Raw genomic sequence first — 23954 nt, 5'->3', positions numbered from 1 at the left:
TAGAGCATATATAAATACTCACCAACAACCATAGAGCGTATATAAAAACTCACCAACAACTATAGAGCGTATATAAAAACTCACCAACAACCAAAGAGCGTAATTATATACTCACCAGCAATCATAGAGCGTGTATAAATACTCACCAACAATCATAGAGCGTATATAAAAACTTACCAACAACCATAGAGCGTATATAAAAACTCACCAACAACCATAGAGCGTATATACAAACTCACCAACAATCCTGGAGCGTGTATATATATATAAAAACTCACCAACAATCATAGTGTATATAAAAACTCTCAAACAATCATAGAGCGTATATAAATACTCACCAACAATCATAGTGTGTATATATATATATATATATATATATATAAATTAAATGGATATTAATATTATTAATAATTGTTACATTTATTTATATTATAATATTAAAAATTGTCAAAAGGGGTGTGTCTTCTTTTTCTAGGCTAATAAAACAATTCAGCTTTGATTCGGAGTCAGTTGGTCACATGATTAATATTCATATAGAATATAGGAGGCTTTGTCTTTTTACTATTCAAACAGGGATTTATTGATGGTCCATAAGTGAGAGTCCTGTGATCCAGAGTGAATGAACTAACTTTACCTCAGTCAGTGAGGAGGTACAACACTAGATCTACCTCAGAGGTGTAGAATGATTTGCTCTTTAAGTGTACAGCCTCCACGCAGGAGCTAAAATCTGTCTTCGTGATATTTATCTTGATAATGATCAATATCGACTGAAATGAAACAATTTTTTTTATCTCGAAACAATTCTTGAGAACGACACACACCGACATATATGATTAAAATAATGGTTGGTTGGTGCAATCTTCTTCTTCGAGTCACTGGGTTTTAATGATACATTTTATTTCACTGCAGTTTCACACACAAGAGGCTGCATAATGAAACGTGTGGTCGGCTATTTTTAGAAGTATGTATCACTCTGTGGTTTTCTATAGGGAGTGTGTGGCGTAGGAATGCATTACTCTCCTGCTACAGGGCATCAATGTACAGAATGAACGCGTACCACTGAAAAAAAAAAAACTACAATCAATGTTTCTGCAATATTTTTTATCATATCAATATTGTATCTTTTATTTTTACATGTTATTATTCTTATAATCATTTTTTATCAATAGATTATTGAAGGCCAGAAAATAGTGAAAAATACGTTTCAGAAATTCCCATTACCTTAAGTGACGTCTTCAAATTGCTTTTGTCTGATAAACAGTCAAAAACCATATATATGCAGGTTCAAATAAAGAAAAGCAGCAGTGTTCGACGTTGATTGTTTTTTAAAAATGACCAAATTTATTAAGCAAATATCAAAATAGGAGAAAACGATCTTTAGTCTTGGATTATTTTTCTCATTCCACGTATTATTTCTGCTCCAATTACATATTCTGCCTGTAGTGTAACACCTTATTAGGGCCCGAGCACCGAACAGTAGGAGACAGTGGGAGGCCCTACTGAAATTGTAAGGATTATTATTTGTATTTTTTTCAGGCAAATGAATTGGCTTTTTGAGGGCTTTAACATGCTCAAATAGTTACCAAAGTTTGCAGAAAATTAGAAAGTGGTGAAAATTTACATATTCTGGAGTAATTTTAAATGGGCGTGGCAAAATGGCTCAACAGCGCCCCCGCGCCCCCTGGAACGCGTTCACATTGACCGATCTTCACAAAAATTGATACACAGGTGTATCATGACCAGACAAACAAAAAAGTCTGGAGGTGCACTTAGAAAAAAGCAACAGGAAGCCTGCCATTTTGCATTTAGTGGCCATTTTGGCCATGATTCACATTTTTACTTTGACGAACTTGTCCCAGGGCTTTCATCAGAGTGTCATCTAAACAAGATGGAGATAAAAACTACCTCAAAGATCGTTTTTTCGTCACACGGTGTGACCGTGGCGCGTGGCATGGCGTCAAGGTTTGATTACACGCCATCAAAACACGAGGTTCTGTATCTCGGACATACATGGACCATGAATCCTTTGATGCTGAGCCGTCAACAAACAACTCCACTCCTGCATTATCAGCATCAAAGGATTCAACAACAAATTAAAGCCCTCAAATCCTCACCAAAGCATGTGCTCGGGCCAATTATTATTATTATTATTATTATTATTATAATAATAATATATTTGTATTAATTATTATTTTATTTTTATTTATTATTATTATTATAATAATGTTCTCCTGTTTTTTAATATTATTCTTAAAATGACCATTAAATAGACCATGTCATAAAGTGATTGATTATAGTGATTTTATGACTGTGGATGAGGTTTGTACTGTTCTTACAGTAATAAGCTGTAAGCTTTAAACTGCAAGCTTTTTACTTTGAAGTCAGCAGTGCATGCGCAGTCAAAAGGAAAATAATGGTCAAAGGCAAGATTAATGCCAAATCAAGATCACTGACACGCCTTTGATCTTGGCTGTGTAATAGCCTTTAATTGACTTCGCTTCCTCCAGGCCTCCAAGTTGTGGCACAGGGACTGTGTTGATGATTCTGATGACATGAAGCGCACTCACACCTCTCTGTCTCCCTCTCAGGTACGGCCTGTTCTTACATGTCACGTCTCAAAAGAACCTTTTGTAAGACTGTACCATTGTTCTGCTCTTTGTAAAACACCACAGTGTTTCTAATGGTTTTACCTCTGTGGATTCAGGGCGAGGCGAGGCCGATCAGAAGAGTTCAGAGTCCCACCAGACCCAGGGCCTGGTCGTCCAATTCTTACAAACCAAAGTTTGGAGGGAAATTCTACAAACCTCGGTGCGTCTGACACAGAAAATAACAAAAATGGCCTTAAAATGATCTATGATAACAGCAAGGTTTATCATGGATGCTATGAACGTTTTGTTTTTAATGCAGTTTTCCAAGGGATGACCACTCGTTCTACAAACCTGGCTTTGTCAACAAGAGGCAATACCACCTCAACCAGAGAGACCACTTCCAGCCCAAACCTCACCACAGCGCACAGAGGGAGCGAGAGAAGGAGACGGGCCGGTACGAGTGGAGAGAGAACGCTGACGGAAGTTCATGCCCAAAACAAAGCAAAAGTAAGTCTGTGTCTGCAGAAAAAGAAACTAACACACACACTTCAGCTCATTTAAACATTTATAAAGCGAAAATGTACACAATATGTCCAAAAGTACTTTTAGTACATTTAGGGGAAGAATCTCACCTGTTTCAGTTCAACCTCCGAGCACAAAGTAAAGAAATAAGGTTATTCTCAATAAACCTCAATAAACTTCCAAATTCATATTCCCTAAGAGTTAGTGGCTTGGATCCGAGGGATCAAGAGGTGGATGGGGTCTGTCTGTGTCTTGTTTTTTTTTTTGCTTTCCTTTTTCCCTTTCTCTTATTTTTTGCGTATTTTATTTCCTATATCTTTTTTGTATTTCTATATTTCATCAACAAAAAACACAATAAGAGAAGTGCATGTACTAGATGTAAACTATAACCCTTATCTTGCTATTGCATCTGGGCCATCCCTTCTTGGGATTACAATACATCCCTAATTCACAAGCACATTCATCTTCTTCTGGTATAACACATACAAAAGATGTAGGAAAAAAACTGAATTATTAAATCTATAACTTGAGTTGATGAAGAGCTTTTTTTCCGCTCTTCTCCCAGGTTTTCTCCCGATAACTGTCTAATTCATATGTTTCATACGTAAACAGCCAAGAGAGTCTTTGCACATCATCCACATTTATAAAATCTGTAGAGAAGGGGAGAGTAGAAAACAGACGTACAGATCCACTTCTCTTTCTTTATTCACACACACTCTCACAAGCTCCTACAAATATCAAACATTTACAGATGGTCAGTTTTACTGTCTCCTCTTCATATATTAACATTCTATATATGCATATCCAGAGTATTTACATACTCTACAAGCTCGACAGTATTTACTTGCACTTTGATAAACGGCCATCGGGTGACAGTATAAACAAGCAGAGGCAGCACTTTGCATTACAAACGTTTGGAGGGCTTTTGCTCGTTGTGGTTTGTGGTGGTTATAGTCACAGTGTGGTAGCAACAAACCAGTGTTACATAAGGCCCATCACTGAGCAGCTTTTCCTGGACTCACTACACGGATTATGTCACAGGTGGAGCTGATAGCGGTCAACCCACTGACAGCGAACGCCTCAGGTTATCTCATGTAAACTGCGATGGAGTCGGTCGCAGGTGGATTTGTTTTACACCTGAAAATGACCTCATCAGGGAACAGGAGGGGTTTGAATCTGATTATGTTTCCTCGGTTTTTACACTAATCATGAAATCAGTGTTTCAGATTTTTGTTGATGTGTTATTCTGGTATAAAGTGGTTTGTTATGTTGTTTTCACAACCGAGCCTCAGCTACTGTGTGTGTTTTTCATCTTGCATCCAGGCACTGTATCTGTGCGCACACTGCAGCACTGTGGAGGTGTGTGTTTGTGTATGTGTGAGTGTGGAACAGGGTTTTTTTTGTGTGTGCCTGAGTGATGGTGAGATGATGGTGACTCATCGCTGATTTGTGTGTATATGAGAGTGAGAAAGTGAGAGAGAGAGCAGTATATAATGAGCCGTGACAAAGATATTGCTTCACATAGGAATACTGCAGTCCAATGTTGCAATGCAAATTTTATGAAATATCAGCAGGTTCTGCTTTAATTTATATTGATTTTAAACTGTAGACTGTACATTAAGATGGACGACACGTCTCCACTTCCTCCCACCATCTTAAAATGAAACTGAAATATTCCAGATACCAACGCTGCCAGTGTCGCACATTTTGGCGCCAGAGTGTGCGCAGTAGCGATGACTGGATGAAGCTGTGGTAGCGAGGTCCCGTTGATAAACGTGCTCGGCCAATCAGGAGCCAGTCTCAGCTGTCAATCATGACAGTTGCCCCTGTTTTTATAGCATCAAATGACTAATGAAAACCAAACTTGTATGAAAGACGAGCTCTTGATCCAACATCAGTGTGATCAGAACCACCTAAAAAGACAGAAACCAACTTTGAGAAAAATGTATTAAACATCTACTTTGACCTTTATGTCTGGTCCGTGTCCAATACACTAACATTGAGAAGGCGGAGTTCACTAGCAGAAAAATTGCTCTGCTATAGGACAAAACATGAGCTCGACCAATCCCGAGTCTGTCTCATGTGTCAACCTTGATGTTTCCGCCTGTTTTTATGGCATTAAATAATTTAAACCCTATACAGAAAGTGAACCTTTGAACATACACCAGTGTGGTATAAACAGAAACCATCTTTGAGAAAAATGTATTCAACATGTACTTTGCGTTTTTAGCCTGGTCCATGTCCCATCCACTAACATGGAGGAGACCGGGCTTATGACCTATACTGCAGCTAACCACCAGGTGGCGATCAACACTTTGGCTTCACTTTTGGGGAACTGTCATGTTTTAAACCCTGATTCTTTTGATTCTGAAGAGAAAGAGAGGATGATTAGGAGGCTGTAAACGTGATAAAGATGAATCTATCGGTGCTGTCGGTTATAGGTGTGGTAAATACATTTTTTTAGATTGTACTCACACACTCTCTTGTTGTGCTGTTGTGTTGACCTTCTGGTTTGTCTGTTTTCCAGTTTCCAGACCGTTCCTGCCCAGGTCCGTCTCCAGCAGAGACAAGGACACACAGTTCACTGTAAGTTCGCCAGCAGAAAAATTACTCTGCTTTTCCATTTTGTTAAAAACTGTGGATAAATAAACTTGTCCCTCTGTTCCTTGAAAAAGACTCAATCCCATGTTTCCTTTTTAACTATCAAAGTGATGTAGGGCAACACAGTCTCAATTCTCTTGGGATTTTGAAGGAGCTTTTTTTTTTTTTGACAGTTTCCTGATGAAATGTTTTGAAATGGAAAACATTTGAAGACATCAGGGATGGGAATGAAAAGCCAGTTTCTGTGAGAATTAGAGAGTGTGAATTAAACTGACTAATCCTGGCTGCTCCATCAAAACACAATCATTCAGCAATGATTTTGAAATGGATTGTTTCATCTTTCAAGCCCTAACTCCAAACATTTGATGGTTCCAGGTTTTCAATTGTAAGGATTCACTGATCACTTAATAGTTAATTTAGTTTTTGACTTGTGAGCTCAGATGGGTTATAGACGTCAGAAGACTGTGGGCCTGCCCTCGCTCCATGTCAGTATAGCTATGAAATCACGATTATGTTATTTGATTTCATAGACATTTGACAGTTGAGCAAAGATACTGAAATATTCAGTTTGACATCATTTCTGACTCCATCAAAAACAGAGAAATGTCTGTTCTAAGGCTCTCGTTCATTTCTGTTTGAGAAATTGGGAAAAACTGCGAAATTCCACAAAACTACTTTATCTCTGAAAACTGAGTATTTTTCAGTTTTGGGACGTTTTATAGAAAAAAAGTTGAGAGAATAATTGGCAGATTCATTCTCAGAGACAATAGATATTAGTTGTGAATGTAGTTTACATTTTCTCTCATGTCAAATATATAAGCTGATAAAAGATTGCACAAATATTGGCTTCAGCTAACAGTTGTCAATTAAGTTGTTGATCTTATTCTTTTGTCTGCGTATTGTAGTAAAATACTGAAAACCCCCTTTACAATGATCTAAAGCTGAAACTGACATTTTGAAATGTCTCATTTTGTTTGATCAACAGTCGAAACCTCAAGTGTGGGATTCATAAAACAAAATACTGAAGAAGCTGGAACAAGAGGATGATTGGTGCTTGAAAAATTATTCAATCAATAATCAAAGTTGTTCCTCATAATTTTCTTCTGTTAATCAACTAAACAACTGAACCCACTAATGAGTCTAGAACCTACTAGATGTTTCTGGGTGAAGAGTAAAGACTGACTTAGCTGTTGAAAAGGCTGAAATCAAAAGCTCACGTACGTTGTTTGGCCGAGCTGAACGCAGCGAGCAGAAGAGCAGCACACGATGAATCACAGCTGGTCACTGCTGGAGTGATGAGACGAAGAGAATTCAAAGTTTGGCTGAGTGTTTTTCCACAGTCGATATTTCAGACCGCATCGTTGTTGTTGTTAGTGTGAACTGCCCACAGGTACACATCCGTGATTAATGGCTCTTTTATTACCACAACCTTCTTTTTAATTTCTTTTTGGCCTGTTAGTTGTTCATGTTTACAGATGCTGTTAAAGTATGTTTCACCTCAGCAACTTTGCCAACACAACACTAAAACAGATCAGTATTCTTCAGTGTAATCGGTTAAAAAATATATAACCTCTTTAGTGTGATTCATATCTACATTTAACCACCGTCAGTTTTAACGAGTCTGTGCAACTAACTTTTTGAACTCTCAGCCACTTTGTAATATGGTTCTCATGCTTCGTAGAGCAGAAGTAAGTGGGTTGCCAGGTTGTGAGACATGTCCTTCTATAGTGGATTTTTTTTTTTTAGCTAGCTCTTGAGTTCAGTGGTGGTTAGTTCTGAAATATTTATACTGCAGACTGGAAGGTAAGTGATTATTTTAGTCCTTTGAGTAAACTTTGAGTTACTCGTAGGCAGAGGAAACAAGATGCAAATACAATATTGAAATGTTATCACCCTATAAAGTTGATTTGGCAAATGTGTTCAACATAACATTATTCAGAGTTATTTTTCTGACCATGCAACGAACAGTTGTCACTTGTTTATCTCTGTTTTTGCTTCTCATTATCTCCTGAGCAAATGTTTGGCTCTTTAGCTGCTAAATGCTCCATGATAATCAACACCTAATGGCGCAGGCTACATAGACTGTATATAAGAATGGACGACATGTCTCCACTTCCTCCTGATTTACAGAAATGACGCCACAATATCCCTGATTCAGATGCCGTCATCTTGAGTTTTTTTTACACAATTTGGAGCCAGAGTCTGTGGTTGTGGTGCGGAGCTGCAGTGATACACGCACTCGACTAATCGCAAGTCAGTCCCAGTTGTCACTTGTGATGTTTCACCCTGTTTTTATAGCATCAATTAATCAATTACAATCAAACTTGTGGAAATGAGCATCAGAAAAACAAATAAAATGAGAGAAACCATTTTTGAGAAAAATGTATTTGACTTGAACCTCTGGTCCATGTCCTATCCACTAACATGGAGGAGACAGGGGTTATGACCTTTACTTAATTCAGCCACCAGGGGGCGACCAAGATGATTTTGCTTCACTTTTAGGGGGGGCTGTCCTGTCGTCCATCTTTGTACAGTCTATGGTGAAGACCAGAGGCTGTGAGGAAATGATGCGAAGTCACTGTCCGTCGCTGGGTGTGTCAAAGCTTGGTCACAGTTCACTGTTTAACAACCATTGTGCAAATAAGCAGCCTGCACTTTGTCCCATAATTCATGTGGTGTTCTGCTTAGTTGCACTTGTGTAACCCTGGAGCCCAGGGACGGAGGGAAGTGGAATAACAACGATCCCCTCCTCCACAGACATGTCTGTAAAACAGGCTAATATGTAACCTGCTGGGTCACCACTGCACTGCTTCCTAGATCAATGTTTTTGGCAAAACAGCAGAATTTGCCCTCATTTGTGTCATAACCATCTCTAGTGTGTCTGCCATTTGGTGCTGAGCAGGTAGTGCACGCACAAGTGTTTTTTTTTGCTAGAAACAGCTGCCTGCTGCGTCTGGAAACACTGATGTGAGCAGTGAAACAGCTAAAAAGAGACTCAGTAGACCAAGCTGCAGCAGATAACACACTCAGAGATATCAGTGTGTGTGTTTGCCTGTTTTTTCATCATGATCCATCAAATATTCTCTGGGAAATTGTTAAAAAACACAATGTTAAGATAGATGCTCCCTCAGATTGTGCCCTGACACATACCACGTCCCTCCACCAGGTTTTGTGGTAATCCTGTTTACAAACAAACGGATGGGTTAAAAATAACCTCGACAGAGTTCAAAGTTAAACCAAGACAAAGAGCTCAAAGACACAAAAAGGCTCTGCAGAGCTGAGGGAAACTGCAGAGTTGAGTGAAAATGATCTGTGGTTTCCTCATTATGAGTCACTCCTTTAACTTTACATGTGCACGCCATCGTTATTATTAAAATACTGACAATAAATAAGGAGTTGTGTGAAGTGCATTAGTCGGTTGATCATATGTTATGCTTTTCACAGCCTGGAAACCAAGATGCTGTTCCCATTAGTAGTTTATTACCTCAACACATGATTTATTACCATTAATAAAGGCAGCGTCTGTGATTTATAAAACCTTTGTGAACTGCTACTCATTGGGAAGTGGTACCAGTCTGACTCTTGGTACTTATCGCCCTTGTGCTGCCATTTTGTTTGCCACTGAATACATATGCAGCCCGAACAAACTCTGGATTTCTAATGCGTGTCTAAGAAGTGGACATGTGGATCTTCACTTGAGTCATCTTCTGGTCAATAGCAGCCCAGTCAGCATTAACGTTTGCACCCATGCTTTTAGCCAACTGTCTCATTCCTACTATCCAACTCCTGCCTCATTTTTAAATTTTTAAATTTTTCGCAGGTTTGTCTGAACGACAGGAGCCACAGCAAGAAGAGCGATCACACGGGAAGCGAAAGCAAAGAAAAGGAACAAAGCAGAGACCGGGAGCTCCCTTTAACTGCGAGCCAGACGCCGACACGAGACAGAGCCATCCAGCAGAAGAGGAGAGAGATAGATGAGGTGGGAGGGTTTCATTACACAAACACGCACACACATACCTGGGGAGAGGGGATAGTTATAAACAGATAGAGGAAGAGAGGAGAGGAGATAAGAGAAGCTGGGATTAGAGAACGGGCGTCAGAGTAAAGATCTTAGAAAGTGCTGGGAGACAGGAGACAAGAAAATAAAGTCAACATCCATTTTGAAATGCTGAGCCTGAGGCATCTCGACTGTCATTGTTATCCTCACTTTGGCGAGCCTGACAAAGTGGGTCTTATTCATTGCGCGACATGATTGATGGTGTTTGGCTTTTATTTTTTGTGTCTGAGCAGAAAGTTAAAGTGAGGCTGTGTATCTCAGCTCACCTGCACCACAAGAGGCTGCAACACGTGCTTTAATGCCGTCTTCAATGTGACAGACATCACGTGAGGCTCTGCTCCATCGTGTGTGTGTGTGTGTGTGTGTGTGTGTGTGTGTGTGTGTGTGTGTGTGTGTGTGTGTGTGTGTGTGTGTGTGTGTGTGTGTGTGTGTGTGTGTGTGTGTGTGTGTGTGTGTGTGTGTGTGTGTGTGTGTGTTTCCACCCACTTGATAAGAAAAGATGCCCTCTTGCTTTTCATGTCTCCATGGTTGCAGGATTACAGATTGCACTGCAGGAAAGGGCAGTCTGGGAACAGGTAGCCCATGTAAAGCATGTCCACAGGCGCACCCAATACGTGTGAACAATCTGCATGGCAGGTTTCTGCAGATTGCTCAGTCAGTGGTGAATGGAAACACAACGATCAACTCGTGTGTTATTCTCTCCTCTTCACCCTCCAACACTCAGACTTTTCTGCTTCTCAACACGCCTTGTTCCCTTCTCCTAAAACCGTGGACGTGTGTGTTTGTGTGTCCCACAGGTGTACTATCGGGAGTGTCAGATGTTTGGCCTCGTGACAAAGATGCTCATAGAAAAGGAACCGTCCCTGGAACATCTCATCCAGTCCTCGCTGCAGGAGAACCTCCGAGACATTGGCAAGCGCTGCGTGGACGCCATGGAGAAATTCATCGAGGAGTACGACTCCAGGGAGCCGTTGCACTAATCGCACACACGCCGCCGCCTGTCGTGTCAGCGTAGATCCTCATGGTAGAAATGTTCGAAATTTTATATCTGGTGATTCAATGCTGGTTTTTGGATTTCATTTGCAATAAATTTGCTCATTATTGTCTGCTGCCTGGAAACAGTCTCACTCTGAGCTCTGCCTCATGCCAGCAACACTGGAGAAGAATGAACATTTTTGATTGGAACATTTCATCCTGATTCTAATGTTGAAAATGTGATTGTGAAAATTTTTTGCTCTAAATCTCCCAATGAAGAAATATTTTGACATTCCAAGTGACGTGATTAATTTATTATCTCTCTCTTCTGTTGCCAAACAAGTATCATCCTATCAGGAAATGCATTAATGGGTCAGTAGGTAACTGGGCCACACTGTTATGCTGGGTTGATGTATTTTTAAAATGAGGGTAAGTGCAGGTTTCTTTTTATGTTTGATAGCGTGACAGATATTGACTTATCATAGAAATATCAATAACACAGTAAATGTCAGCTGATGGAAAAAACAAGAAATGTCAGCGGTGAAATGTCAAAGATGTTTTTGAGGTTATTCAGGAAGGCGAGTCCACTTTTCATCTGTGAAACATCCTGCTCTTATCGAGGTCACGGTTCTTAAAGGGACTGATTTCTGCTTTTTGTTCAGTTTAAAAAAACAAACCCTGATGATTATCTGTATCAGGAGTGAGAAGCACAAATCTACAACCAAAAGGCTGCACTACTCCAACTGGATGTGCGGAGAGAAAAAGAGGTGTGAACTAGGCACAGAGGGTCTAATGGAAGATACTCCTGCTGCATTATGGGAATTGTAGGAACGAGTTTTTGGAACTTGAATTATGTGAGAAACCTAAAGCTGGAATATCTCGACTTCTGCTCAAATCCTGACTTTTCGTTCTCAGTCTCCATCTTCACGGAAGTGACACATTCAACTACAGGTGTGGCCCTTTAAATTAACACACTTAATGAATCCTAATCAAAAGGGGTTTTGGTTGATTTAAGACCGTAAACATCATTGATAGACTTTTCTCTGATGTTATCGCTGGTCCAATAAAGAATTAAGTTTTGTGTTTGCTCTTTAGCCAACGCTAGGAGGGAGTTAACTGCTGAGACAACATTTGCCTTCATTTGAATGGGAAAGTGCTCTCAGATTTTGGACTGAACTTTACATACAAACCGTAAACCACTTGTAAAACTGTTTTAAAAAATCAACAACCGCAACAAATGGCATGAGCCAAAGTGCAACTTCACAAGGAGACAGAAAGATGGTTATCAAAGATATATATTTAGTCGTGATAGGGGTCATCTTGGGGATGACCGGCTCATCCTCTTGGTGGACAGTCATTTTCATGTTTTTCCAGAGCTGCTTGATTACGTGAAGGCTCTGGGCAACTCGGGGACATTTACAGTGATGTCCCACTCCTGCATTGCCTCGGCTGTGGGCTTAGGGTTATTATCCTGTTCAGTCCCTCTGTACCCGTCGCCGAGGAACACCTCCCCAGCACGATGCTTCACTGTTGGGATGCTATTTGTCAGGTGATGAGTGGTGTCTGGTTCCTTCCAGACGTGACACTGACGCATCAGAGGAATCTTGTTTCTCACAGTCTGAGAGTCCTTTAGGTTACTTGTGAACTACAAGCAGGCTGTCATGTGCGTTTCACTAAGAAGGACTGAGTCACTCATAGTCTGTTCTGGTCACATAACCAACCCCCGATCAGTGATAAGTGTTTTCTGGAAGTTTCTCCCATCTCCAGACAGGATCTACAGGCCCTTCTCCTCTGATCTCATGGAGGCCACTGTGGTTCTAGGGAAACATTTATCGTAGCCTAGGTTCCAACATCATGACTAGTTTTTTTTTGTGTCAGCTGTGAGACCTCATACAGGCAAGGTGTGTGCGTCTGCCTTTCTTGCGATTGATTTTAGCTGGACTCAAATCCTCATGTAGAAACATCTCGAAGACGATCATGAGAAAGGGGAGACAACTGAGCTAAATTTCAAGTGTCATGGCAAAGAGTCTGAATATTTATTTCCATGTGATATTTCAGTTTTTCCTTCCTAATAATTGTGAACTTTTTCTTAAGTTCAGTTTTTCCTATGATATTGAGTGAAAGAAAATTGAAGGGGCCTGAATACTTTCTGAATCTACTCTACGTGTTTGCTGATCAGGACACTTGATCAAACTGAGCCATATTCACTTCCTTTTTTATTTATATGCAGCCAAGTCAAGCCGACCAATCAGAGCTCAGAACCCAATACAACTGACAGATACAACTTCCTGTTTGTTCATTGAATTACTCTTTATTTTCAGTATGAGACAACAACAACAAATGAACATGCAAGTCTCCCTATCTCTACATCATGTTATACAAATAATGATTCTTTAGTTACAAAATATATTTATATAATATTTAAGACCATATGTACATCATATTTACACACTACATCCATTACTTTATTAGGTTTATTACTATATATACATTTAACAGGTATTATTCTTTAATATTATTATGATTATTATTTGCATTATTATTATTATTGTTAGCATTATTATTATTATCATCATCATTACTCTTAATCATCTATAGGTAACTCAAAATAAAAACAAAGCATGTAGCAGAAGATAAAACGGGACCATACCTGACGTTACTGTGCCTGAATGGTCAAGGAGCAGAGGCTGTGCGGCGCTCTGTCCTCGGTAAAGCATGGAGAGCTGGCTATGTAGAGCACAAGGTTCAACAGACTATTTGTACAAGGTGATAACAGGGCTAGCAAGCCAACACTATATTCCAGCAGCATTTGGATTCCACTGAGGTAAACAATGACGTAGCTTGGAATCTAGCACGCAGCTGTCACTATCCCAACACGATTTTCTGGGTTGTCCACATAGAATTAGAGGTTTTACCGCAGAGGGCCTGGATCACTGAGCTGCATGAACGTCGCCAGTCCGATCACTGCAGTCTGACCAGTGTTAGCTCCTCCCCTCTCAAACTGTTAATGGATTGATTGATCTCCTCTGTAACATGGATACACCCACAGACACACACACACACACACACACACATACGTCATGTTATTTACCCTGACCACAGTATAGTGAAATTCATCAGTGCTTCCTGGTGCCATCAGCAGCGTTGGTCATTGTAAACATTTCTGTTGTGTAAGCCAGCTGAGCTTCCTCTTATGATTAGATCATTCTGTGTAGGTGTGCACAAACACTACGCAGAGTTGTGTAAGTTCACAAGCACAAAAAATAGGCCGTTTTCTCTCTTCAACCCCAACAAGCGCGCACGCGCGCACACACACACACACACAAATACTCATCGCTGTCAGTTGTCTCACTCTCACCTTCCCACTCCCTCTGTTCCTTCTCTCTGTTGCTTTAACTGTCTCGCTTACCTCTGTCCCTTTCATTTCTTTCTCCTGCTCATCCCTCACCATCTCTTTGCTCTACATCTACGAAATTATGCAGTTTTTGCTCTTCCTCCTCTGGCGCGTGTGCAGCTGGCCGTGAATCGGCCCATGCAGAGGTCCGTGATGGGCGCCCATCCCAGAGGGGCTGTAGCGATGGCGCAGCTCCTCGTTGTTGATGTAGCACAGCTGCACGGGCCGAGGGATTGGCTCACCCAAGAAATAACCCTCATCTCCCTCTGACTCGGAGGAAGAGGAGCAGCTGGAGCACCAGGGGTCAGCAGCCTCCATGTACCCATCAGTCCAGCGTGGCCCACCCAGCCCCACAGGTTGGCAGCCAGCATTCTGCAGGGTGAGATCAGAGGTGGTGCGGGGGCAGGGCCGGTGGGGCTGCTGCCTGTACCCACCTGGCGCCAGACCAAACATTTCCCGAGCAGCATGACCTGCGGGGAATCGATCATAATCCTCCTGAACGCGGCGGTAGGGCGGCTCCACCATTTGAGCAGGTCGGTCAGCCACCAGGTGCAGGGCGTTATCGGAACGGGAACGCCGAGAGCGTTTGTGGTGGCGGCCACTGCGGTGCTGCCCGTTACCGTGGTGACGATGGTGTTTGCGGACTCTTGGTTGCGGCTGCTGTTGCTGTGCCACAGATTCCTGCCCGTTCAAGCGACGGCGAGGCATTCTGTCACTCATGGGAGCCATTCGTAGGTTTCCACTGCTGCCCATCACCCCAACACAACCTTTACCATCAAAGCTCAGTGGCTGTGGTCCTTCCCAGTACTGCAGCGGGTAGCCAACTCTCAGTGGAGCATACATGTTGTTGTTGACTGGACGAGAGGAGGACAGAGACTCTGTGCTGTGGCACTGGACAGAGGAACTGAGGGTGCCCATGTTGCTCTTTTCGGACACGTTCACTCCTGAGTCCTTACTTAGGTCGGGCATGGAGAACCTAGACAAATGCTCCTGTCGCTTACTGACCCCATCCAGAGAGTTACCTGCTAAAACCACAAATGTCATGTTACATTTTCAGATCATTTATTATCATATATATCATATTATAACATGCTATTTTAGTTATATCACTGTACCTGTAGCGTGAGACATAGTCAGGGAGTCCATGGATCCACGAGGAGTCTGTTCTAGAGGAGTTAGAGGCTCATTGAAGCTCATGGCATTGATGGGGTTCCTCCTGGTGAGCGGGGGTCTGCCGTTTCTCTGGAACCCATGCAGGCTGATGCTCCGCTTGTCAGAGAAGCCTTGGTTCTGGCTAGACATCTCATTGAAGCTCATCTGAGTGCGTAGCTTGTTGGGCCTGAACTCATCCTGGCTGTGGTGGATCCAGTTTTCATTAAAGGAGTGGCCCCTCAGTGCAGCCATAGGGGTCCTCTTGGCATTGCCTGGTTCCTTTCCCCAGGAATCGGGCCTCTTTCCTGGGTTGGCAGGATTCTGGACTGGAGGATGAGCGTTTGCGTTGGGATTGTAGCCCTGCCTGGGGTTACACTGACCCAGGAGATGTATAGGTGTAGGGGTCGGGGAGGGTTCCCGCTGGGGGCCCTCGTAGGCAGCAGGGACATAGGCCTCATCCCGACTCATCCACACCTGGTTAAGGCTCGGGGCACGGCTCGGAGTGCGACTGGGTGTGCGGTTAGGAGTCCTGCTTGGAGTCTGGCTTGATGAGAGGCTTAAACGGTCCATCTGAACAGCCAGGGGATCATTTTCAGCAGACAGACGATCAGGCATGGGCGGAGGAGCGGATTGGCGAACATCAGCACTCCTTCGCTCCTGCTCTACATTTCTACGCTCCTTTTTCCCAATCTTGGTACTGTGGCGAGATTCACGGGATCGGGCGCTTTGGAACGCTGAGTCTGAGGAGTCGGACTCATCAGGATCCTAAATGATTCAAATAAAACACACTACTGTTTAACTCCATGTAAAAATACAGAATAATCTGCAAGAAGATTAAAAATAACAATTTCACAAAATCCTATTTGTTTTTTTTCTGGTCCCCTTACCTGTCCAGCGCTGCAGGACCGTGAGCAGAAGATCTGGCCCTGCTTTGGCAGGAAAGGACGGCCCATTAGAGAGCGCTTACAACGGGCACAGCAAAAACATTCCTCAGTTGCGTGCCAGTGCTGCCCATCGTACGTCATCTGGCCTTGGTCGATGCCTTTGGTAAAACAGGAAAAACATAATTTTGAAACAAAACATACCAGAATCAAGAACACGATAGGGGGTCTAGCTTTCACTGCATAAAAATGGTAATGTGATGGCAGCTATTTCTAAAACTACTGTAGAAATGTGATGCAAGTGTGCTAAGCTCATTTCGCCTGTTAGAGCTAAAATTGAGTAAAGCAAAAACATTTTTGTTTCTGTGCCCATACATGATCCCTTGATCTCTGAGATACATTTTACCAGCTTCTCTCCCCAGCCAGAGGAAGTAATCATCTTTCACAGCTCCCATCTGGAGTCAACATGGGAACATCCTCTGATACACACTCTTTCACTGCTACTGGAGCCTGGGATGATAATAACCATCCATATCTCACTGCACAGACTCCGCCTCTTCACAGCTGTGGCACACAGAGCTAATAACACCCACACTTACAATAAAGGCTGTTAGGTTTTCTGTGATGTTTTGTGAGTGTAAGACAAACATGTCCATGTGTTTGGTTTGCAGTTCATAACAGAGGAGTTCAAGCAGCAATAAAAATAACCCTTTAGGAAATACATGCGTGCCGTACCTATGTGTTCTCCACATGCGTCACAGTACTCCGCGTAAAGGGACTCAAAGCAGTTGCAGCAGTGTGGTCGTCCGTCCTTCATGATGTAGCGCTGGCCGCCGAGGGTGGTCTCACACTCGTAGCAACAGAAGTGCTTCATGTGCCAGTGTCTGCCCTCCGCCTCGGTGCATTCATCAGCAAAGATTATCTGCGTGACCCAGACGTGACACTCATCAGCAGAGACATTAAACACTGAGAATCCATGATGTGGAATGGAAGTCATGAATTAATTAAAAAATTATGTTTTACTCTTAATGGTGAACACCACACTTTAAATGTTGCTGTTGATGTCTGGGGTCCCTCAGGGCTCAATCCTTGGCCCATAATTTTGTACCCAAGGAAAATGGTTCTCAATCTTTTGACCAAAGACCCCTTAAAATGAAGGAATGTCTACTTGCACCCCATCATCACATGTTGCATATATCAATGACTAGTAAGCAACAAAGAGTGATTTTTCCTCATCTCAATTTGTTTCGTTTGGGTAATTTTAGAGGTTAGAGAAAAATCTGAAAACCAAATGCATTATTGTTTGGAGTGGAACTGGAGAAAAGATAATACAATATATATAATTATATCCATGAATCAGAAAAACGTTACTATTGGATGAAGTACATTTTGTACTTCATCCAATAGTAACGTACTTATGTACTTTTACTAAGTAAGATCTTTAACGCAGGACTTTACTGAATTGATTAACACCCCTGATCTGTCATCTTAAGAAAAAAACATTGGGTTTATATTTTATACAATCACACTGATGATGTAGATCATGATGTTTCTGATTTTCAAATTATACGTTTGTCAAAATTGTTAATACGTCTTTGCAGAAATCTTGACATAATATTAGATAGAGCAGAATGAGTTATACAAGGAAACTGAAACTGTTTCTATTGAATAAAAATGGACACCGAACCATTGCCTATTGTATATTAAGTAAACAAACCTTACCAGACTTAAATTACTGCAGACAAGTGTGACCAGTGTTATTATTGTTATCTCTGGCCTGCTCGCCTCACATTATGAATAGAAAACAAACAGACTTTCTCAGTCTGGCAGGAATACTGAGACATCTTTCATCTCCAGACTAGTTTCATCCACATCCAAGTCATTTCCAACCCTGAAGGGCTCCAGGCCCAGACAGACACACCTCATCACAGGCACAGCAGCGGGGTTTTTGCCTCTCGGCGTGGTGCCGCCCACAGAAGATCTTGCCATCTTGGTAGAAGTAGATGAGATCCACCAACAGCTCCTCACACATGCTGCAGACAAAGCAATGAGGGTGCCAGCATTTTCCATGACCCGCCCTCGCAGCAAAGACCACGATGTCCCCTCCGTTTATCTGACCACCGCACTGTAGTAAAGGAGAGGAGACGAGATGAATCAAAACGGAAAGTGAGGAAAGGAAACAAGAGGGAAGGAGATGGAAGGAGAGCAGACAAGAGATTTGTACAGAGAGGAAAGAAAAAGAGGAAGGAAAGCAGAGGAAAGGAAAGGAATGGGAAGGAGAGGGAAATGGAGGAAAGAAAAGAAAAGAAACGAAAGGAAAGCAGAGGAAAGGAAAGGTAATGAAAGAAAGAAAGGAAAGGAAAGCAGAGGAAACGAAAGGAAAGGAAAGGAGGTGGGAGAAAGCAGAGGAAATGACAAATATAACAAATTGATAGATATGGAGAGGAAGAGTGAGCAGATGGTACTTGAAATAACTCTTCAATATTGAAATGTCTTCTACTTCATATCTGTGTCATTAATCTGATGGAACATCAAAAAAAGAAATGAGAATATCGTTTTAAAAAAATGGTCTGAATTATTCAGATGGAACAGAGAAATGAAAATAAATGAAAAATGACTGGAGATGGAAAGAAGCCTGAAAGCTTGTTGAGTTGTGCTTTCATGTCTTCAGTAGTCGTCAGGTTCACCTTATCACAGATGGCTCCGGTGATGGTGAGGGGGAAGGGACGGACATTGCCTCTTCCCAAGTTCTCTTTCTTCCTTTGGTTGCTGAAGATCTTCAGTTCTCGTTTCTCCTCCTCATCCAGCCCGTTACAGTAGCGCACCTGAAATACACAGTTCATCATCATGAAAACTAGAACTGGACGTCACATTCAAACTCTTCATGTGTAGTCGAGGAATTTTCTACCTCGTTGTCATGTGGTGGCAGCTGGTGGAGCAGTTGTTTGATGCGATATTTCTCTCCAGGGCTGTTTATGTAGGGGACCTTCTCCTCGGGTAAGGAGTTGTAATACTGATGCACCTGAAACAAACAGACATCCTGGTTGTGTTAATGCAGTAGATTTACAATTGGTGTCACATTTTCTTTGCCACTTTGTCATTTGTGTAAAATACTTTACGTTTAAACACCACTGATGTACATTATTATCACCTTATGAAGTGGATATGATGAACTTGTTAACAAGCAGTCTTCTATTAATACATCTAGCAGATACAGGGCGATATTATTTGTATTATTATCCCTGTGGGCTCATCACCGGAAGCAACACTGTAGTAATACTGATAGTGGCAGCTTTGAGTATGATAGGCAGCCAACCCACAGAAGGGTTTTTCAGTCATGAACTCCAGAAAATGTCCGGAAAATTGGGTGTGGACATTCGCTGGAGTTTGTCTTTCAAATATGAATAACGTTGCATGAGATCGACCAGGTCAGACGTTTTCACAACAACAGGAACATGTCCAGAGCATTCAGGTGAGGGGGACATAAGTGGAGCATGCAGGACAAAATGTTTAATTTCCACTGTAGAAATCACATATTTTAGCTCGGAGCACATTGACACCACCAAAAGCTCCAGAATCTCATCCGTCAAAGTTGACATTTTTCGTCGACATCTCCTACATGTGTGGCTCTTTTTTTTCATCCTGAGATATTTGTGTTCTTTTCTCTGGACATTTTCCTTCTTTGTTCTCACTTGGGCTCACTCAGACATTTTCCAGACATTTCAGGAAAATGTCCGGAGTTCTGTGAATGTCTGAAAGCAGCTACAGTGACACTCTGTTCATTATGCTGGGTGCTATGTTTATATTAATCTACCTGATTTTATTTATTCATGGTGACAAACCCAGGTAAATTAATTTTTTCTCATGGTCTCCGTGCCCTCCACCATCGCTGCATTTGGAAAATCAGTGTCTGGAATTGAAAGTACGAGGCCCGATGAGCTCTGCGCTGCCACACAACCTTGAACGGCTCCAGCTTCTTTAAATTTTTAACAGCTAATATTCTCTTTGCTTAAAGGAAACTTCAGTTATCCACACTGGTACAGGAATTAGAATTCATGACGCAGTAGGACTCGGTATCCGTGGCCTGAATCTTCCACTTCTTTATTTGCATGTGAAATAGCTGGTGAAAAAGAGACAAACCGGGATTGGTGTTGGAGAAGTAAACACTCAAAAGTACGGAGAGCAATCTCATCACTTGTCTCTGAGTTTTCCGGAAAACTGTGTTCTAGTGTTCGCTGCAGTGTGAAGATGTAGTTTGCTTAAATTGTTGTGATCCAATTTACATAATCAGAGGGGCAGCGGGCGAGAGGATGAGGAAGGGAGTGCTTGGAAGGAAGCCGGTAAAGAATTAAAAGAGTATGAGTATATCACTCATACTCATACAGCAGATTTTGCAGCCTGCAGAAATATAAATACTGCAGCTCTCAAACTGATTATTTTGACGATCATTTAATCCCTCAAGTATTTTCTATATTAAACAATTCATTAATTCTGCTGTAGTGAAATTGCACGTGGTTATTTTCCAAACCCCAAGATGACACCTTCATTTTACTGACTTTGTCCAAACAACAATATCCAAAGATTGATAGGTTTAATTTACCACAGATCAGAAGAGTAAGAAAATATTCACATTGGATGAACTGGAACAAGTAAAGTTTAGATATAACTAATTAAAAAAAGACTTACTGACTTAATCATTAGAATTGTTGCCATTTGATTTAATGTTGATAAATGAATTGATTGATTGACTGTTTCAGTTCTAAACTAATGAAAAGTTTTATATTTCTTAATCTCAAAATAACTAAATGTATATGAGATCGTCATAGTTCCTGACAATGACGATGATCCTATTATCAACAGTATTTAGATTAAATAAATGCAAATGTAATAACACATCTGAGAATAAATCTTGATCAGTTTTGCATTGAAACCGACTCCTGTCAGTCAGATAATCTTTTCAGCCTAATTATGTTTTATGTACTATTTTCATATAAACTCCTCATATGTTTGTATGCAGAAATCTGAAACTAAAGAAACTGAAGCTGTCAAATAAATGTGCAGTATTTCCCTCTGAAATGCAGTGCAGTGCAGTACAAGTACCTCACTTGAGTAAACACTCCTGCACAGATAATGACCAGAGTCATTATCTGCTAAAAAGTCAGAGATGGTCAGAAGTAAACTGTTGTGCCAGGGACACCACATTTGGAACATTTTGTCAGAAACACTTGAGTCCTGACACAAGCGAAGCCTATTGTCACTGCAACTGCAAGTCAAAACTTTTCAGCTCTGAAAGCTCGACGAACTGTAACTACATGGAATGAGGATTCTCTTTTTAAAATGTGAGTCACATTAATGGCATTGTGCAGAGAGGAGGCAGAAGTGACAGGCTTAAAAATCATTACATTCAAACGCAATAAACAGCCAGCCACAATTGCCTGCACCTCCTGTTGGCAGAGCGGAGCTGCAGCCTCTTTCAGCATCCTGTCAAGATGGCTGACTGGTGAAAATGACTGTTATCAGCCCAGCCTGTCATCTGTTAACACAGCCCTGGGAGGCCTAGTGCACTGGAGTGTCGCTCTTACTAAATTAGGACAGAAGTGTTTATACCAAATGTAGTTGAGCGGCACCGTGTTATCTCGTGTCAGAAAGGACAAAAACAATGGACATAATAAAAAAAACAATGACGAGGAAGTATCTTCGTCAGGATGTGCACAGTTGATTACATTGGCTGGGTCATTCATGCAATTAAAAGGCATTTAAACTGCAAATGAGTGCAGACTGGGGATTATGAAACCTGCACACATAAACACAACGCCACACATTTTCAATTAGAGTCATCCAAACAGTCAAATTACTTCCATCCCTCTGGGTTTAGGTTTTCAAGGATGCACTAAACTGCAGAACAAAATGAGGCTTAGTTACCAAGAGCGCCATTAAAGGGAAAATGAAATTATACACATTCAGTAGTTGTGGAGAATGTATCTATATTATTTTTAGAAATAAGTAATCATACCCTAAATAGTGATCAAGGAAAATGCCCTTTTAATCGTCATGGATAAATATAACCTCGTACACAGTTCCTCTATCTTATAAATCGATTAACATCTCTTTTTCCAATCAGCTCATCAGTGTGTGATTCCTTTTCACGATCCAGGTTATGGTCGTCATTCTGTCTCACTGTGAACTTGGGTTCTGCACAGTGTCACTTTCAACACTGAGAGCTGAATAATAATCATTCTTCCAGGAAATGTCTGACAGCTGTGTCCCAGTGATTTGTATGTCACCCCCGCCCCCCCGCCACCTCCTCACTCCATCCCCCTACAGCCCCCCCCAGCCCAACCCAGAGAGACTAAAACACCATGAAGGAGATTTCAAGACAACAATCATCCATTGTCTTGTTTTCAGATCAGGGAATTTTCCATCTCCGGATTACGAAGAAAATGTTGCCTCTGATGCCTAAATGTCCAAATAATTTAATTATTCTGAATGATTCAGTTTAATTCGATGTGGTCTGTCTGTGTCAGACAAAAATGAGCTTCAGCTAATGAAGCACTTAGTGACGTGCGTGAGCATGTGTCCCAATGTGCCATCCGAAGATATATGACTTGAGAGAGAAGGATGTCGAACTTGTGTACCTGCTCAGGACTGAGGGCGGGGGGGACCCAGGCGTATTCCTCCAGCGCACAGCCAGAGTCGTCGTCAGAGGTGGAGTTCCTCTGGAAGTCGTACATCAGCTTGGTGATGGTCTTCTCCATCTCCAGAGACATGGTTGTCACAACATGCTCCTCTACACAAACCAGTTCAGTGGACACAGGTATTCCTGTTGAGGCAAAAACGAGGATTGGAATTAAAAGGAAAGTGTTGGAGGTTCAGACAAGAGTCGTAATGAGATGACATATCCCCCTGAGACCCACGAAAAAAGAACTGATAATATGGTGCCATCACAGTAGAAGTCACACACAAAAATCTGAAAGGCAGGCAATACAATTTTATATCATAATAGATGAGAATACTTTCTGATAATTGTGTCATTTTGTGTTTATTTTTATGTACAGGTTGTGTGAACACAGACAGAAAACATGATAGAGTGATATCAATAATATACAACTGTTTTCAAGTATGTTCAGTAATTAACGTTTTTAACATAGACTGTATATAAAAATGAACGTAGATTCCAGGTGCGGAAAGTGAAGCCAATGTGAAAGTGCCTGAAATATGTATTCTCTCAAATGACCTGCAGGGGGCCACTCCACTTGTTGCAAAAAGAAGCCAGTCTGCAAAAGTCTATGAGTCTAAGTGACTCTACTTCTCATTTGATTTTTAAAGCCAACATTACTTGGGAGGTAAACCTTTTGTTAAAGAGTTTATGGTCTCACCCACTAGTTTCAAGTCTTTTCCAATAAAACAAAATGTCCAACCTGAGGCTTCGAAACGGCAGCTCACAAACCAATGGGAGACATCACAGTGGGTTGACACTCTGTACAAATATTTTATCTGCCCGTTAATCAGTTTGGAGCAAAGTGGTGAATCAATCGACCAGGTGACATCACCATCCAAAGAACCATGCAGGTAAAAACATCAGATCTGCAAACTGCAAGTTATAAGTACATTTAAAAAAAAATTATATAACACTAAATCACTTTAACAATGCAGTGCCCAAGACTTTATTATCTGAAAATATGTGCATTCACTGCTTCCCCTCGAATGTATAGATCAGAGAAAGAATCGATCTTCTCCTTCTGTCTGTCTGAGGGGAGAACAGCTGCACACATTACTGACGCATG

General features: G+C 41.4%; 2 protein-coding genes across 6 annotated transcripts in view; one reads left to right on the top strand and one right to left on the bottom strand.

Annotated features, from left to right (window-relative positions):
- The window catches only part of LOC117764651 (periphilin-1), an 11610-nt gene extending 569 nt beyond the window's left edge, over positions 1-11041 (top strand). The window contains exons 2-7 of one of the 2 annotated variants that reach the window (XM_034590598.1): positions 2508-2588; positions 2705-2808; positions 2908-3095; positions 5638-5696; positions 9532-9690; positions 10566-11041. In XM_034590598.1, the coding sequence (XP_034446489.1) occupies positions 2508-2588; positions 2705-2808; positions 2908-3095; positions 5638-5696; positions 9532-9690; positions 10566-10748 (774 nt within the window). In that variant the 3' untranslated portion in view covers positions 10749-11041. The remainder of the gene's footprint in view (positions 1-2507; positions 2589-2704; positions 2809-2907; positions 3096-5637; positions 5697-9531; positions 9691-10565) is intronic. The other variant, XM_034590599.1, reaches the window with a different exon arrangement.
- LOC117764650 (prickle-like protein 2) overlaps positions 9714-23954 on the bottom strand; it is a 39841-nt gene continuing 25600 nt past the window's right edge. Inside the window, exons 2-10 of one of the 4 annotated variants that reach the window (XR_004614420.1) lie at positions 22806-22990; positions 19079-19192; positions 18858-18995; positions 18092-18295; positions 16906-17092; positions 16177-16331; positions 15253-16054; positions 14054-15162; positions 9714-9728 (exon numbers count right to left, since the gene is read on the bottom strand). Coding sequence is in view for 2 of the 4 variants with exons in the window: in XM_034590596.1 (XP_034446487.1) it covers positions 14210-15162; positions 15253-16054; positions 16177-16331; positions 16906-17092; positions 18092-18295; positions 18858-18995; positions 19079-19192; positions 22806-22937 (2685 nt within the window). In the remaining 2 variants the exon portion in view is untranslated. Of the gene's footprint in view, positions 9729-12954; positions 15163-15252; positions 16055-16176; positions 16332-16905; positions 17093-18091; positions 18296-18857; positions 18996-19078; positions 19193-22805; positions 22991-23954 lie in introns of those variants that run through there. The other 3 variants (XR_004614421.1, XM_034590596.1, XM_034590597.1) reach the window with 3 other exon arrangements.

The sequence above is a fragment of the Hippoglossus hippoglossus genome, chromosome 7 (genome assembly GCF_009819705.1).
Source record: "Hippoglossus hippoglossus isolate fHipHip1 chromosome 7, fHipHip1.pri, whole genome shotgun sequence".
NCBI lineage: Eukaryota > Metazoa > Chordata > Actinopteri > Pleuronectiformes > Pleuronectidae > Hippoglossus > Hippoglossus hippoglossus.
Note: the sequence above shows the minus strand (reverse complement) of the source record. Positions and strands in the feature narration are given on the sequence as shown.